This window comes from Macrobrachium nipponense, chromosome 17 (genome assembly GCF_015104395.2).
Source record: "Macrobrachium nipponense isolate FS-2020 chromosome 17, ASM1510439v2, whole genome shotgun sequence".
Classification (NCBI taxonomy): domain Eukaryota; kingdom Metazoa; phylum Arthropoda; class Malacostraca; order Decapoda; family Palaemonidae; genus Macrobrachium; species Macrobrachium nipponense.
In genome coordinates, this window is record NC_087210.1 from 86,781,697 (window position 1) to 86,799,387 (window position 17,691).

Here is a 17,691-nt window from a genome sequence, read left to right on the forward strand (position 1 = left end):
ACCCCTCTCCTCCAGCCCATGGACCAGCAAGTGATATCGAATTTTAAGAAGCTGTACACGAAACATCTTTTCAAGAGATGTTTCGACATCACCGATACCACAAACCTCACCTTGCATGAATTTTGGAAGGAGCATTTCGACATCGTCATTTGCATCCGACTCATTGACCTAGCTTGGCAGGAGGTTTCGAGGCGAACCTTGAATTCCTCGTGGAGGAAACTCTGGCTTGATGACGTATCCACCCGAGACTTCGAGGGATTCGACATGGGCGAAGCTGGTGCTGTAGATTCAGAAACAGTTGACGATTCTGAAACTGTTTGCAACCAGATCTTGACGAGATCGTTGCACTTGGCAAGTCCATGGGGCTGGTTGTCGACGACCTTCTCAAGGAGCACCAAGAGGAGCTTACGACGGATGACCTGAAGAAGTTGGAGGCCATGCAACATAACGTCGTTCAAGAGGAGTTCTCTAGCAGTGGCGAGAAGGAGGAGGGCGACCCTATGACAACGGCAGAAATTAAGGATGTTCTAGCCGCTTTTCATAACGTGCAATCGTTTTCGTTTATAGAAAAAAAAAAGCACCCCGAAAAGGCTCACACAGGTCCTATGCTTGCGCAGTTCGATGATGTTTGCCAGAGTCGTTTCAGGAACATTGTGAAAAGTAGGCAGAAGCAATCTTCCTTGGATAGTTAATTTTTAAAGAGGCCTTTAGCATTAGCAGGAGTAAGCAAAAAGGAAGAACCAAGTGATAAAAAACAGAAAGCTGAAAGTGGTGATGAAGTTGAAATTTTGAAAAAAAAAAAAAAAAAAAAAAAAAAAACTACATAAAAGTTATAAAGAAAAAAATGTATTTCGTAAATTTTAGTTTAGTTTTCCTTACATTTTTTTATGTGTTTAGTAAAGTTAAGTGTACGTACGTATGTACGTACGTATCTGCCGTTTGTCCTCCTCCTCTGCCGCCACTTTTGGAGATAGCCTCACTCGAAAGGTAAGCTTCCACATTTTACTACATACATACAGTATTTCTTGTATACCATGTACACTAATACACTTTATCTACAGGTAATTAGCATTACGTTATTAAGTTAGGTACTGAATGGTCCAATTTGCTGTAGTATTTCATTGTTTATAGGTTGATTTAGCTTTATTATGAAATTTACTGGGGTGTTTTTGGAGGGCTTGGAATAGATTAGCCATTTTACATGTAAAATGTGGTCCAAGATACGAAAACCTCATGGTACGAAGGGCGCCTCAGAACGGATTAATTTTGTATCTTGAGGTACCACTGTACCCCCTCTGCAATGATCGTATTAGTTCTCTATTCCATGAAGATAAACCACAGCAAATAAAAGCTTAGCAAGACACTATATGACTTCACTATCTTAGTTAAATTCTTTCCAGCTTTAAAAGTTGTAGCTAATGGTCACAAGTCAAGTGACTTACCCTCTATTAAGGATATAAATTAGCATGAGTCTTTAATCAAAGACGTAATGAAAAGGACATTACAATCCTACTCTTCTGAGGCTCTGGATCCAAGTTGCTATACACAGAACTTTTACATCAGGTTCAATCCTCTTAGTGAAATTTCAACAATTCATAGTCCTTACTGGACCTCCCAAAGGGGGCATGTTCATCATGCCCTAGTGACACCAGGCTAGGTAAAAATACTGTTGTAGGTAAGGCTCTAGCCCAAAACCATACTTAGCCCAAAATAGGGCAAAAATAATTGCCTTGTCTTCAGCAAAGCCTACGCAACTGACAAAGCCTGTAACTTTCTCAGTCTTTAGCAGTAGCTAAGGCTATTGTGAAGTTTCCATAGAATCTACCTTACAAGGAGCTTGTTCCAAACAGTTGAAAGGGCGACAATAGTATAATGAAATGAAGAACCACATACAGATTTCAAGGTAAAGGTCATGTCAGAGACTTTGGAAACTCCACCTTGACACCTTGGAAGGCGTCTAGATGTCATTGTTCTCAGACAAGGCTATAGCCAAAGCCAACATAGCCTTTTAGCCTTAAAGGAAGCTGCAAATAAATTTTCCCAAGCTTCAGAAATAACAGAAACCTAACCATGCTGTTTATAGAGGGTAGCAGTGCTGAAAAAAAACTCTTAGTGTGGGACCATGACTTACACCATGACCACTGGTGTTGGAGAATCAATTACGTAATAGTTTCTCTCTTCGTCAGATTGTACATACAAATTCTGTAAGTCTCAGTGTGTTAAAATGGTGTGATGAGGGTGGGCTGAGGCACAATGTCATTCGACTTTTTCTCCATCTTTTCAACTTTAGCAAAGCCATGGCAGTTAATCTTTGGAACTGGACATCAGTTTCTTTTAATATATCTGTTTTCCACTCAAACTGAGCTCCACCAAGGAATGAGAATCCCAGAAATTTCTGGCTTTCCAAAGTATACTTGCTACTGTTATCAATTTACTTCTACTCCGCAAAGATATGTATAGTCTGAGGGAATGTCTTTGGCAGCCAGCTTTGGCCACTCATAGTAAGTAATGTTAGGATTGTACTGCTTTATAAAGGTACTGGTATCATCAATCTGCAAGTTTGTCCCCAAGGCTCTTTGATATTTAAAATACATTATGAGATTCTGATTCTTCTTTCCTGGTATTTTACTGTTATTTCATGGGCTGAACAAAAAAGGTAATGCTGGCAGGCAAAACAACACCTCACATTGTGACGATGGAAACAAAATGAAAAGAGCACCATCAATGAGGAAAAGGAATCTCTTGAGAAAGGTACTCTATCCGGTGTAATCCCAAGGGCAGAAAAACATGGCAAACCATGTACGTACTGGTTAAGGTTGATGGGAGTAGTCACCCATGCTCTCATTCTCCAGGTATGAGTTCCAGAATAACGTAGCGTGACAAAGTGCCAACTATCTGGTTACTACACTTACCATTCATTAATTGTTACCTCACTTTACCTTTTTGGTATACAAATTTCTTTCTTTCTTTGCTGCAGCTTGTTTCACACTTTCACAAAACCAGGCACCGTTACACACACAATGTTTGTTCAGATTCCACAAAAAGCACTAAATAACACTAAATAAATTCTAAGAAATATCAAATCTGAAATCTAGAAGTTACGAGTGACCATTTTATGTTACGTTAATATCAATTATGGCGAGGCAAAGAGAGAGAGAGAGAGAGAGAGAGAGAGAGAGAGAGAGAGAGAGAGAGAGAGAGAGAGAGAGAATGTCTGAACGGAACGCGGTTTTAAGATGTAATGAATTTCTCTTCCTTTCGGAAGCTGGACAGTGGAGACGACACAAAAAGTTTTGGGACACAGTTCTTCCAGAAGCTTTGAAAAGTGACGCAACTTTACGAAGAAACTGTGAAATTTGCACATGGCATTCAGCAAAGACATACACGTATAAGGCAAGTTATGAACGAGTCAGCTCAACAAAGTCACATACCCGATCAAGACAGAAATCGAGTGATAATAAAGATTGAAGTTTATAAAAACACAATGAAGACTCGAGCTCCCTTAATCTCTAGGTCTCTTATCAAACGTGTTGACACATTATTATTATTAATAGGTGTTAGTTTTTCCAGACCTCTGAGTCTCAAGTAGACTCTTCTCGGGCTGGTTCTCAGGGATCAATCCTGAGAAGAAAAGAAAAAAAAAATTAGACTTTATTTGAGAAACCCGTCTTATTTAAAAAATTTATGATTTTATTAATTGAAAAATCCCTGCTTTCCGCAAGAATATTTTTCATTTCCGAACTCCGCAGATAAATAGATCTTTGCTGGGTCCAATTTGGGCACTCAACAAGCAAATGCTGTACTGTCATGGGTGTTTGACATCTGTTACATTTCACTGGGTCAGCATGTGGTGTTGACATCAAGTGACCATGTGAGAATCTTGTGTGTCCTATACGTAGCCTTGCTAGGATCACCTCTTTTGCTCTTTCCTCCTGTGAGGATGTCCTCCATGCATAGACTTCAGTTTTTATATTTTTAAGTTTATTTGTTGTTGGCACCGAGGCCCATTCTTCTTTCCAATCCTGGTAAATTAATGTTTTAACTGATTTTACCCAGTCTGACACTGGGGCATATGAAATTGTTGGAGGGATAGTGCAGGCTAATTTGGCAGCAGAGTCTGCATATTCATTTCCTTTTATTCCCACGTGTGCTGGGATCCAACATATTTCCATTGATATTCCTGATTGGAGGAGTTGATGAATTTTTATTTGAATTTCCTGTACTATTTGGTTTCCTGATTTATACTGTCTTATTGCATCTATAGCGCTACGTGAGTCACTGAAAATTACAGAGACACTTGCTTTTGCCTCAGATATCATATCTAGAGCCATCTGTATGGCTGTGACTTCAGCAGTAAATACTGATGATATTGAAGGTAGGCTTTTTTTACTTAACATATTTTTCGAATATGCAGATGCTCCTACTCCAACATTATTTTTGGAGCCGTCTGTATATATCATAAATTTGTCGCCTTTTCTTCTAATGTGCTCCAAAGCATGTTGGCGGTACATTTCCGTACTTGTCATTTGTTTTTTGAGTAGGTAAGACAGGGAGGTACATATCTTTACTCTATTTAAAATCCATGGTGGTGGCAATTCCATTGGTGGGTGAAAAATTGGATTCATATTATGTATGTTCATTATGTATCTAGCTCTTTTTGGGAAAGAGCTAGTACTATTAACTGCTGTTACTTGATTACAGTTTTGGAAGCAGTAAGTTGCAGGAGACGATCCCGCTTGCATTGAAAGACCTCTTTGTATTGTTATTAAATTACGGTGATGCTTTAAGGGCAAAATACCTGCCTCCACCAAAAGTGAGTTTGTTGGGGACGATCGGAAAGCTCATGTGCACAATCGCACGCCTTCATGGTGCACTGCATCGAGAGATTTTAATGCAGATTCTGAGGCGGATGAATATATTGGACAGCAGTAATCTATTATGGATAAGACTGTTGCCTTATATATCATTAATAAAATGTCTCGCTTTGCTCCCCAATTAGTGTGTGATAACTTTTTTAATATGGCAAGGGCTTTGATGCCCTTGGCTTTAATGTATTTGATGTGCTCTTTCCAATTTAAATGTTGATCAAATATTACTCCTAGATACTTGATTTTTGTACAAAATTGTATTTCAGTGCTATAAAGATGTAGTTTGATTGTTTGGTTCTTCATCCACCTTTTGTCTTTGTAGAAGACGATTGCTTTTGTTTTATCAGTTGAAAATTTAAATCCAACTGAATTTGCCCAACTACATATCTTTGAAATGGCAGTACTGAGAACTCTCTGAGCATGTCTCAGATTACTACTCGTATAGTAAATGACAAAGTCATCAACATATAAACTGTTTTTTACACCACTTGGTAAATTTATAGTAATGTCATTGATTGCTAAAGCAAACAATGTACAGCTCAAGACACTACCTTGAGGGATTCCTTCTTCCAGTTTATAGGTTACTGAGTAGGAATTTTCTACTCTTACTTGAAAAGTTCTGTTTGTTAAGAAGTTCTTAATAAATATTGGTAAGTGGCCTCTTAGTCCCTTGGAGTGGAGTTTTTGCATGATGTTATGTTTCCATGTTGTATCGTATGCTTTTTCTATATCAAAAAATATAGCTACTGTTAATTTCTTTTGTTCAAAGCCTTTTTTGATATGATCTTCTAAATGTGTTAAGGGATCTAGGGTTGATCTGCCAGCTATTGAACCAGATTGTGTTGGTGTTAAAATGGATTCTTTGGTTATTACATACGTTAATCGTGCATTAACCATTTTTTCTAAGATTTTGCATAGGCAACTTGTTAGAGATATCGGTCTATAATTGGATGGATTACTTGCATGCTTTCCTGGTTTGTTTATTGGAATAATTATGGCATGTTTCCATTTATCAGGAAAGACACGTTTTAGCCAGATACTATTGTAAAATTTTAATAAATGTGATTTAGCTATAGGAGCTAATTTTTCTATCATTTCAAATGATATTTTATCATATCCTGGTGCAGAGGGATGACAAGAGTTGATGGCATTATCTAGTTCATCCATGTTAAAAATATAGTTATATTCCAGGTCTTCAAGAGTTTCAAAATTGAGTATTTTCTTTTTGTTTTCTGATACTTTGAAAATGTGTATCTAGGCTGGAGTAAGCACTGATGTTTTCAAAATGTTTCCCAATTATGTTTGATATTTCATAAGTATCATGGTATATTTTTCCATTTAAATGTATTGCACTTCTTGGAGGTCTTAAATGTTTTCCATTGATTTTCCTTATCTTTTGCCAGACATCCCTTGTGGATGTATTTGAAGATATGTTTGAGACATATTCCTTCCATGATGCGATTTTTTCAGCTATTACCGTTTTTCTAAATTTGGCTGTATATTTGTTATATAGTGGTTTAATGTGGTTAATTGTTATGTTTGTTATAACTATTTTGTTTAATATGTTTATACTATAGGGCATTTTGTTGAGTGATTTAAGGCGAGTTTTGAGTCTGTTTAGATTGCGACTCAATATATGTTTTATTTTACTTAATGTTGTTAATGTTGGATTCCACCATGGGGGGGACAGGGGATTTTGTGGAATGTGTTTTGGTTTTTGGAATACTTTTATCTGCAGCATTTATTATGAAGTTTGAGAAGGATTCACATGTAGTATTGTGATCTTCATTATGTGGGAATGGTGGTATGTTTCGTGTGTATAGGAAATATTTATCCCAGTTAGCTTTTTGGATATTATATCTTGTAGGTGGCAATATTTTGACATTACTTAAGTAGTTCAGAATGATTGGGAAATGGTCACTTGTGTATGAATCGTCTAGGACGTTCCATTCAAATTTCTCCGCTACATCATTTGAACATAATGAAATGTCAATTGAAGAAAAGGTTAGGTGTGTATTTGAAAAATATGTTGGAACTTCACTTTCATTGAGACAATACAGGTTGTGTTTCATTATAGTATTCTGTATGTTGATTCCGGATGTGTCAGTGGGGTTATTAATATCCCATAATGGATTATGTGCATTAAAATCTCCTACTATAAGTAGTGGTTCCTGTATACTTTTGCTAATAAGTTCAGAAAAATCACTGAAATTTGCATTGAAATTTGGTTGGTTATATAAATTACAAATAGTAATTTTACTTTTATCAGGCATATACAGTTTAATTGATGTTATTTGATATGGCATAGATGGTATGTCAACAGGTTCATATGTAATGCTATTATGAACGTATATGGCTGTGCCTAATTTTCCACCGTCAGTTGGTGAATAACAGGCAATTTTATAGTGTTGGATATTTGTAGGGTTACTTCCTATATGTTGTAGACATATGCACATTGGGTTGTGGTCTCGTATGATTCTTTGTAATTCACCCAGACGTAGTCGGGTTAAGAGACCATTTATATTCCATTGAATGATTTTATATTCCATTATTGGGAGGAATTGGTGTTAAATTCTGTAAATTGATTGCTGATTTTACTTTATCTCGTAGTTTATATGCATTTGAATTTATTTGTGGTTTTTTAATCGTTGTATTTGTATGTTGGTTATTAGATTCTGCAGTTGTTTGTTTTTCATAGTTGAATATTAATAAGTCTATTTTTGATTTTATAATTTCCTTTTTTGTATTTTAAGGATTCAGAACATAATTCGTTCTCATGTTGGTGTGTTAAAGGGCACCTCCTTAATTTGGTAAAATTGTCAATACAATTTCGTACTGTGTCCTCTGTCTTGGTAGTTAGTTGGTTATATGTACTTACAAAGCATTCATTACAACCACAAGATGAAGCATGTTTGGTAATGTTAATTATTGGTTCAGAAGTTTTTGGTCTAGCTTTAGAAATTTCTGGTTTTGTAATTCTATTGTTCCTTTTCTGTAGTGATAAGGACTGTTGGTTTGAAGGGTTATTTGTTTTGTTGTTGTTAATGGGATATTTCGGTCTTGTGGATGGTTGGGGGGTGATAGTTATATTTTGGTTTGGTTTAATGGTATGATTTTCATTAGTATTATTTGATGGAACTTGTAAAGAGTGATCTTTACTGTCCAGATGTTGGCTGTTTGATTGAGATTGAGGGTAATTGTGTATTTCCACTTGTGATGAGGTTAGTTTAATATCTTTTTTAAAATGTTCTCCTGGTGTAGTTGGAGTCTCTCTGGATTGATTGTAATTTTCAATATTTACCTTTTTTCCCTTAGATGGGGTTCTTTCTAGAATTCTTTTCTTTTTGCCAGTTCGATTATCATCATTATTTCATTCTTCTTCTATTGGAAGTTCTTTTCCATGGATAACTGAATCATCTATGTTAGTGGTGGTATTGGTTGTTGTAATATCACTTTTATTTTGTGTTTCAGTATTATTGGTATGAAATCCAGTTTCCCTGTTTATACTATCTTGTTTGTCATTGTGCTGTTTGATGTCTTGATTTTTAGTCACATTTGAAAAGGTGGGGGTTTTGGATGGATTGTTAACGCCTCTTACTTTTAGCTCAAGTCTGGCTTCCATGACTGACATTCCTGTCCTATTTATTAACAACTGAAGTTCTGTGTTATATTGGTAAAATGAACACTCCTTAGATTTTGCGTGATGGGCTAGTCCACAATTAATACATTTTGATTGATTACAGTTCCAATTAGTGGTATGGTCATCTGATGCACAGACTGCACATACAGCTTTATTACGGCATCTTTTGTATGTGTGTCCATACCTTGAGCACTGTGTACATTGTAATGGTTTAGGAACAAAAGGACGAACTTCTCTATTTTGTCCAAGAATTTTGATTTTAAATGGTAAGTCTTGGCCTGTAAATTTTATTTTGGCAATGTTGATATTTTTTACTTTTATCTTTCCTACTTGAAATAGAGTATATTTCTAAATCGTGGATATTGTTATATCTCAATTTTAGGGAGTCTAGCAATAGTTGTTTTGAAGGAAGCTCCTGCTCGCTATTGGGTAGGATGACTGTACCCTGTACATAATTCAATGTTTCGTGGCTTGTAGTTATTACCTTTATATTATTTATTTCTGTTATACTTAAAAAGGCAGTGGACTGCTTTTTATTGGTTACTTGGATAAGCCATTCATTGTCCTTGATGTGTCTGCATTCCATGTCTTGTGTTGGATATATGTTAAGTAATTTGTTTTCTAGCATCGCTGCTGAGATTTTGTTGTCAGCTTTGAGGACTAGAAATCTTGACCAATTATCTGGTCCAAAGAGGTCATCAAAATGTACCAATGTGGGATTAAGTCGGTGATTTTTGTTTCTTTTTGGTCCTTGTTTTATGTATGTTGCTTGTCTATTATGATTTTTATATTTTTCTGTATTGCTGGGAGGATTATTTGTCTCTAATTCAGAATTATTGTTCATCATATATGGTTCCATTGTTACGATATTGGAGTTTACCAATTTATTTTTGTTTGTTTCTTTTTTATTTATGCACTCTATTTGGTTTTCTGGCTCTGCTGCTTTACTTGGAACAGGGTGTTCCTTTGTATCTTTTATAGTACTTTCACTACTTGTGGCAGTACCTAGGAAATTCGGGAGTGACGTGCCAATGGTCATCAACTGTGCCATAGTTTTTCCATCATGGGGCCCAGGGGTACTCAAATCATTTATTTCACAGTTCATAAATTTTGAGTTTTTACAAAAAAAAAAAAAAAAAAAAAAATTCATTAATTAATTCTTGAAAAGATATCATTGGCCCTTCGCGAAGTTAAATCTTCTGCCAAAGGCACAAGTGAGAAAGGACTCCCAAATGTCCGCATCCCTACCCTACCCCAAAAGGGGATGGCATAACATGATTAGTATGGCCCAAGTGTAAGCAGAACCCGCTTGCTAGGACTAAGAGTATTATGTTAATACAATTATCCCCATCCTAATCACATTATGGGCAAACTGGATAGAATGCCGAGAGTTCTATTCCTAGAACCAGGCCCCCCCTGGAATCCGTGGTCCAGCTCCACAGAATAGTTCCGCCTGAAAAACAGGTCCGAACATTGTCGGGTAGATGATGGATCTACCACAGTTCTCACTATTTAGCTTCGGATTTAACTCCACGTTAAACCATGATATGTTTTCTCATTTATTTGCTTTTAAAAATTTTGGCAAAAAATGGAAAAGTCCACATAAGTTTACTCGAAAATATATAATGTCATATGGGACTCTTGGGTTCGAACCTGGGAAGAGATTCCTGAGGTTCGAGAGCCCCCTCACCAAGTCAAGGTGGTCCCAAAATGAGGGGGTTGACACATTAGGAAAGCAATTCTAGTTTCAAACGGACAAAGATATTTTCTCTCTCTTTTCATACTATGTTATATATTCTTTTTATATTATGTTATGCAAAATCTGAATACACATTTAAAACATCCTAATTCTAAGCTAGCTAGGAATCTGAAAAAATGTTGCCAAACTCTACACAACATTTTATACCGTCAAAGCAGGGATATATGCGTTTTGAAAGTAGCAATATATAATAGCAGTTGCACCTTAAGAAATGCACTCACTGTTCCTGCATTCTCTTGGTTGTGAATTGACTGCAACATTAATTTCACATTACCCGTATACTGGTGGGCACGGCAAAGGTGATAATGGTCCTTTGGTAGTCTTTGCACTCTTAGGATTGACTTGTTTGGTGATGAAAAAAAGGTGATAAATTTGTTTATTTAGGCTCTCCACATACACCTCTAAGCAGCCTTCTCTTCAACTTGCAACTTCCTTGGATGTTTTTCAAAACTAAATATCAGTGTTCTCTCTCTAATCCTTTACCAGCAGATGTTCCTTTGTAGTTTGATTCTTTAACTCCATCCTTCAGAACAACAATAACCAGATTTTTACAGCTGACCATCTGGGTAGATTAGCTGGGCAGCCTTGGATTCATACTACTATTCCGAAAACAGATGAAATGGGGGCTCCCCAACTCCTCAATGACTGGGTTACATACCTTAATGGAGTAGGGAAAATGTGCTCTACCAATACTCTAGGCACCTAACCAGGTTTCACTTCATGAGCTGTTCTCTTGCAAATGTTCTTTGGTTTCAAAGCCTCACCAAACAAATACTTACAATCACTCACCGACAGTAACAGTTCAGATTTGACACCAAGATTCTGAGCCAATTTAGCCCTACAAATTTACAAAGAAATTGTTAACTGCCATAATGAGAGATACCATAGTATGAGGGTAAGTATCGTCACTCATGAATACTAGATGCTAACTGATATCATGAAAGGCCCTTGTCCATATGTCACCTAAACAATGTGCACAAAAATTCAGTTTATTTCCTAGCAAGACGACAAAGTGAACTCTGTCCCATCTAGTGCGATTTTTTAAAAATTCTGGCATATATATTACAACAAATTTCTAGTTAGAGATATTCAGCAAATTTCTGGGAATGACACTAGCTTTGAATAACTAACTTATGAAACAAATATCATACAGACATAAATATATAAACATGCTACTTGCTGTCAAAGGAATGCCCATCAACTTCAAGAGGTCTATGTATAACTAAAGCAAACTAATGCAGTTAGAAAACAAAGGATAAAGGAAAAAGAATATGGTTTACATGATACGTATATTGAACTAAACAATTATACAATTCCATAAATAACAGTTGCAGTCTGACAAAATTTTCTTACTTTATAAAATTTTTCCGCAAAACAATTAGATGAAGACTACAACATATTTCAATGCTATTGTTTGACCAACTGTATTCCAGGATGAATAAACCTTGACCTTCATTTCATAAAAAAAAAATGCATAGAAACACAACATTTGGACATCCATTTCCTAATACTGTACTCTGGTTTACATGCTTAAAAGTTACATTTTCAAATTGTAAATTTCTAAAATGAGGATGTTCTACTAATTCAACTACAGTAATGCAGATATATTCAGTGATGTGTCATATGTAGTAGAAAGGTGTATAATCAGGCCATGTGCAGCAGTTGTAGCCTGAGAGAGACTGAGGGGTGACAGGTACAAACAATGTTACCTGGGTGACTGAAAGTGTCTGGGTGATTGAAAGTGTAAGATAAAAGTGCAGTAGGAGAAAAAGCTGTGATAGTGAATGCATATAGGGTAGGATTGAAGATGAATGTAAGTGAAGGAGATAACTTTTGAGTCTGAATCTGTGCCTTATTGGCTTTGGAATGCCAGGAATCGATGGTTGTTCAAGGCAGTTTACATGTAAAGGTGGGCTGCAAAAAACACACAGACACACACTGCCACACTTGCACTCAGTGCTGCAGAATCATTGATATACATACTACCAGAAGGAAATTTCCACAAGAATAGGCATATAAAGATCACCAGCAGTGCATGAAACACCTTACACACACTGCTACTTACCTCTCTTACACAAATAATTGTTTTCAAATGTTGAGGCCTCTTCTTTACACTCAAACTATCTAATATAAATATATATAACTTGCAATACAAAATTCATTCAAGCTAAAAAAAAACTAAAAAATGCAATAACAAACAAGCCCTTTTGCCTGCTACCTATTAGTAGCCAGCAAATCAAGAGCTAGTTTATATTTCAGTACTACTATACTGTATATAAAACTGATGCATATCCAGTCAGTATAAAATACCACAAGGCCAAATTTCCACTTTTCAAAATCCCTATGTAAAAGAAAAATTTGCAAGTATACTTAAGACAGGTGAGAGTTTATACAAAGACAAACTCCAGCATTAGTATTCACATGATACAACCAGTGTGCCTCTTCTGTACTGTTTACTTACTTTTAACTATTCCTCACTTCCATCTGCTCTCATCTTTTTTCAGCTGCACCTAATTTTAATCAAAAACTAATCATTTGGACTAACTCTGTCTAAAATTTTATTCAGTGGGCTGGTCAATGTACATTGATAAGGCAAATCACCACCACCACCAAAGCCACTGCTGATAAAGAATTTTCAGGATTCAGATGGAATGGAATGGAACACAGAATTTTGGCCTATGGCCAAGTGCTAGGACCTATGTGGTCATTCAGCGCTGAAAGCGAAATTGATGGTCGAAAGGTTTTAAAGGTGTAATAGGAGGAAACCCTCGCAGTTGCACTATGAAACAATTGTCAGGAGAGGGTGGAAAGTTAGATGGAAGAAAGACAATATGAACAGAGGTACAGTCAAAGAAATGAAAGTGGTTGCAGCTGGGGGCCAAAGGGACGCTGCAAAGAACCTTAAGTAATGCCTTTTAGAATTCAGATGAACACTGATTAATCTAACATCTGTGGGATTATTAGCGTAAGTAAATGCCATTTTCATAATGAAACTCTCAGTGTTCACCCATTTGATACTATATTCTCTACCAGCATATGTATAAGTAGTATAAACATAAAGAAAAAGTGTATTCAAAGATATACCATGCAAGTAAGTCTTTACAAACTTGCAACTTATTGTTAAAAGATGCAGGTAGGATATTTGCTGCTGTCCTAAAACATCGCAACTGACTACTTTTCATAAGTAGATTGACACCTTATACAGTACAGTACTTATCATGGGGCATCATTGCAGTGCACAAAAAATCTTATTTATTACTACACTGTACATGTACATAATCATCCCATGATTAAGGGATAAGAAAGTGTCCCTAACAATACATTAGATTTCATTCAATATTTCTTGACAAGATTTCTTCCACTTTAAATCAAGCTATGTAGAAACTGATCTCTTAGAATATTTTCAAAAGGGATGAATGAAATTCATATACACACGTAAATACAATTAGGGATGGATGCATGGGATTTTGGGACTATAGGTCTAATGAATTATCAAACTCAAATACCCTCAAACATCATTTACATTCTCGAATATTTTCCCTTGTAAAGAGATACCTTCCTTTCACAACTCCTGCATTTCCACACTTCCAAAATTTCTCAAGATCGGAGAAAAAAAGACAACTGATACACAAATTTTACAGGAGATTGTTCCAAGGTTCCCAAGAAAATATTTATATATAAGACAGTTACAGGATTCCAGAACTAAGGATAATGAAGAAATCTATCAACAATCCATTAAACTTTCCAGATGCCAAAAAAACAATGAAAAGGAAGCAAAACAGATCATACTGAAACCTATAAAAACTGAGTAAATTTTCAGGGACTTGAGTACTGTATTGGTAAAATTTATCAACCCAATACTGTACAATTAACTGCTCAAAATTCTTAGATTACAGAAATACATAAAGACAAATGTCCACCAGATATATAAATCTAAGTAAGGCACCTCTTCCAGTTAATGACAAAACTATAAATCCACATTAAAGTAACTTATTTACCATTACAAGCCATAAAAATGTGTACACTCCCGGCTTCAATCAATTCAAAAACTGTCCTATTAGGTACAGTATACAAAAAGCCTAGGATAAACATTTTTCACTTGTATCTACTAAATAGTACAGTTTTATCTCTGGGACATACCCAAATATTAGCAATAAGTGGTATTTATTAAATTCAGATTGCAAAGTGGCATTTAATAACTCATTTTTTCTTTACAAACAAAAATTAAATTTCACTAAAAAACAAGAGGCCTACATAAACATGCATCTTTCAGAAGCAAGAAGTAAACAGAAGCCAAGCAACAAAAAAAATTGATGAGTACTAAACTAAGAAAATCAGGTATTGACATATCAAAGGTGCAACCGTGCAAACAACTCTTTATAACAAAAGATTTTGCAGACTGCATCACTAGCACAATATTTTTAAAAGAAGCTACATCATGAGCATAATGTTTTTAAAATAAAATATACCACCAGTATCAACATTTATTTTCCTCTATATCCTCATATTGCTTACAAGAATCCACATAGATCCATTCATAGCCATTTCTGCTAATTTTGTATGGTGACATTTCTTGCTATATAATGCATTACACAGATTATACATTAAAATATACAGCAGAAACCCTAATATATTACTATTATCTAAGACCAAGGCTTCAGTGGATAATGGATATTACTTGGTACTTACCAAGCTTGGATAAAATGGCTATAAATAGGTGTACATAGTTCAACAACGTTCACCTGAAGCGTTTCACGTTGAAAGTGTGGATGCTAATTCACTGATAAGTGAAACAGAGGGATCAGAGGGCAATGAGGTAATCATCCACGATGAATGATTCAAATTGGCCTAAATTATGTTAATACAAGTACCTTTGTTTAACTTGCATCTTTGTCACTGGTCTGAATCTGCATCACCCCTTTGTTATTGTGCTGAAACGATCTCAATCACTTTTCAAAAATTAACAATTATCTGTGAATGCTATAAAAAACTAAACATCACTCACTGACAAAGTGCAAAACGTTGTACCAAGAGTCTGCATAGCGTGCTATCTCTAAATATCATGTGCATCCATCATGACTGTACCTCGACAGAGCTGTTGCTGACTTATTTTGGTACATTTTTAAAAATCTATATACTATGTTAGTAATGACTGTGTGAAATTAACAAATTAATTCTTTTATTAACCAAATTCCATAGCTTGCTCAAGTTCACATGTGAAAACGATCTCAGTGTATGTTGAAGATCTAACACAATGGTGATTATGTAGTCCTATAATACTAAGCAATGTCTCAGCCAACTTCATTACCTAACATAATTGCACAAGAACTTTTTTTTTTGTTTATTGCTGAACTCAGCAGCAGAGCAAACAAATTATAATACTGACCTCAAAACTCCATCATCACATGTTTGACAAAGAAAAAATATACATAGTAATAAACGATAAAAAAAAGAAACTGATGGTGATTATATTAAATTTCTCAGGGAAATGATAATACATTCCAATGTAATGAAAAATATTTAGTAGAACTCAATTATATATTCTGGATAATACTCTCCTTTCTCATATTTCACAAACACTGTAGGTGCTATAATATTATCAACTGTAGTGTCATAAAGAAAACCAGTATTGGGATTAGGTGGTGGACGAGTATAGGATGGATCTCCTTCAGTCACCATCCCAATAACAACTTGAGCCAGAAACATGTGGATTCGTCCAAATTCATCTGGTTTGCAGTGTGTACGGCCAACTGCAGCACTGTAAAAAACATTTACACATATACCATGCAATGTCAGGGTTTTAGTACAGTATGCATTTATATGTAAGCGTAAGTGTAAAAAATTATACAAAAAATATATGTATATATTATATAATAAAGTTATATATATATATGCCACGAGGAAAAGTAAACAACGGAGTATCGCGAGATCTTTCGACGTTCAAACGTCCTTTACCTAGCAGATGAACTGACATATGTGAGGAAATGACAATACACGAAAGGTCATATAACTGAGGTAGGGATTATAAAGGGATTAGTACCTACCTACAATCCAACACACTTGGAAGATGAGTAACCTTCCCAAACAAGCAAAAACATGGGTACAATTAAAAGTTTAAGACAATCTGCTCAGACACAAGGGCAAGACAATTAAAGGATTATTATAGGTGACAGCTATTCAGAACTTTGGTAAACAAAAACATATTCACAATACATATTAAACATACATATACATATATCTCTAAGGCAACTAATTTTTATTCAAGTCTGTAATTGAATCTTTGAGGTCATTCTTAAACATGTTACAAATACAAGGGTCTAAATGAAACAGGCCACGGCTAATAGTGAAATTACAATGAGAAGTAAGTTGTATTAAAGCAGTTTCTAAAAGATTTCGTGATAAGACATCTATTGACCTTGCAATTACTCAACTACCAATCCAGTTTATTCAGTGGTTATTTTCACTTAAATGAATGAATATTGCATTAGATGTTTGCCCAGTTTTTACAGAATATTTAAGCTGGCTTAACCTTACTTCTAAGCCCTTGCTCGACTGTCCGAGATAAAATGAGGGACAATCCATACATGGAATTTTATATATTATGTTGTTGGTTTCTCTGTGGCCATTTTTAATTAACATTCCTTTTAGTGTGTTATTATGGGAAAAAACAAGGTTGACCTTAAAGGCTTTTGGCAATGATTTAATGGTTTCAAATCCGTTAAAATAAGGCAAACTGAGAACGTTCTTAGAATTTTCTTTCTCTGTGTTACACTATAAAACTTTTTGTGGGCTTTATTACAACAAATATCTAATATATGTGAAGGATAACATAAATCTTTCCCTATTTTTCTTATGTATTCAATTTCTTGATCCAAATATTGGGGACTGACAATGAGCAATATTCATAAAAACATAGAAGAAAAAATTGATATTTTTATGTTAAGATGGTGGCCTGAATAGAAATGAACATAAGTTAAGTTGTTGGTCGGTTTCCTATAAATACTAAATTTACATTGAAATGATTCTCTATGTATCAAAACATCTAAGAATTGCAAGGTCAAAAGATGTCTTATCACGAAATCTTTTAGAAACTGCTTTAATACAACTTACTTCTCATTGTAATTTCAATATTAGCCGTGGCCTGTTTCATTTAGACCCTTGTATTTGTAACATGTTTAAGAATGACCTCAAGGATTTAATTACAGACTTAAATAAAAATTAGTTGCCTTAGAGATATTTTCGTTGTATATGTATGTTTAATATGTATTGTGCATATGTTTTTGTTTACCAAAGTTCTGAATAGCTGTCACCTATAATAATCCTTTAATTGTCTTGCCCTTGTGTCTGAGCAGATTGTCTTAAACTTTTAATTGTACCCATGTTTTTGCTTGTTTGGGAAGGTTACTCATTCTACAGGCGTCGGA

General features: G+C 35.2%; 1 protein-coding gene across 6 annotated transcripts in view; it reads right to left on the bottom strand.

Annotated features, from left to right (window-relative positions):
- Positions 1-11,539: 11,539 nt before the first annotated feature.
- LOC135196427 (protein mono-ADP-ribosyltransferase PARP12-like) overlaps positions 11,540-17,691 on the bottom strand; it is a 156,638-nt gene continuing 150,486 nt past the window's right edge. For all 6 annotated transcript variants that reach the window (XM_064223249.1, XM_064223246.1, XM_064223250.1 and 3 more), the window contains exon 6: positions 11,540-16,025. In XM_064223249.1, coding sequence (XP_064079319.1) covers positions 15,788-16,025 — 238 coding nt within the window. In that variant the 3' untranslated portion in view covers positions 11,540-15,787. The remainder of the gene's footprint in view (positions 16,026-17,691) is intronic.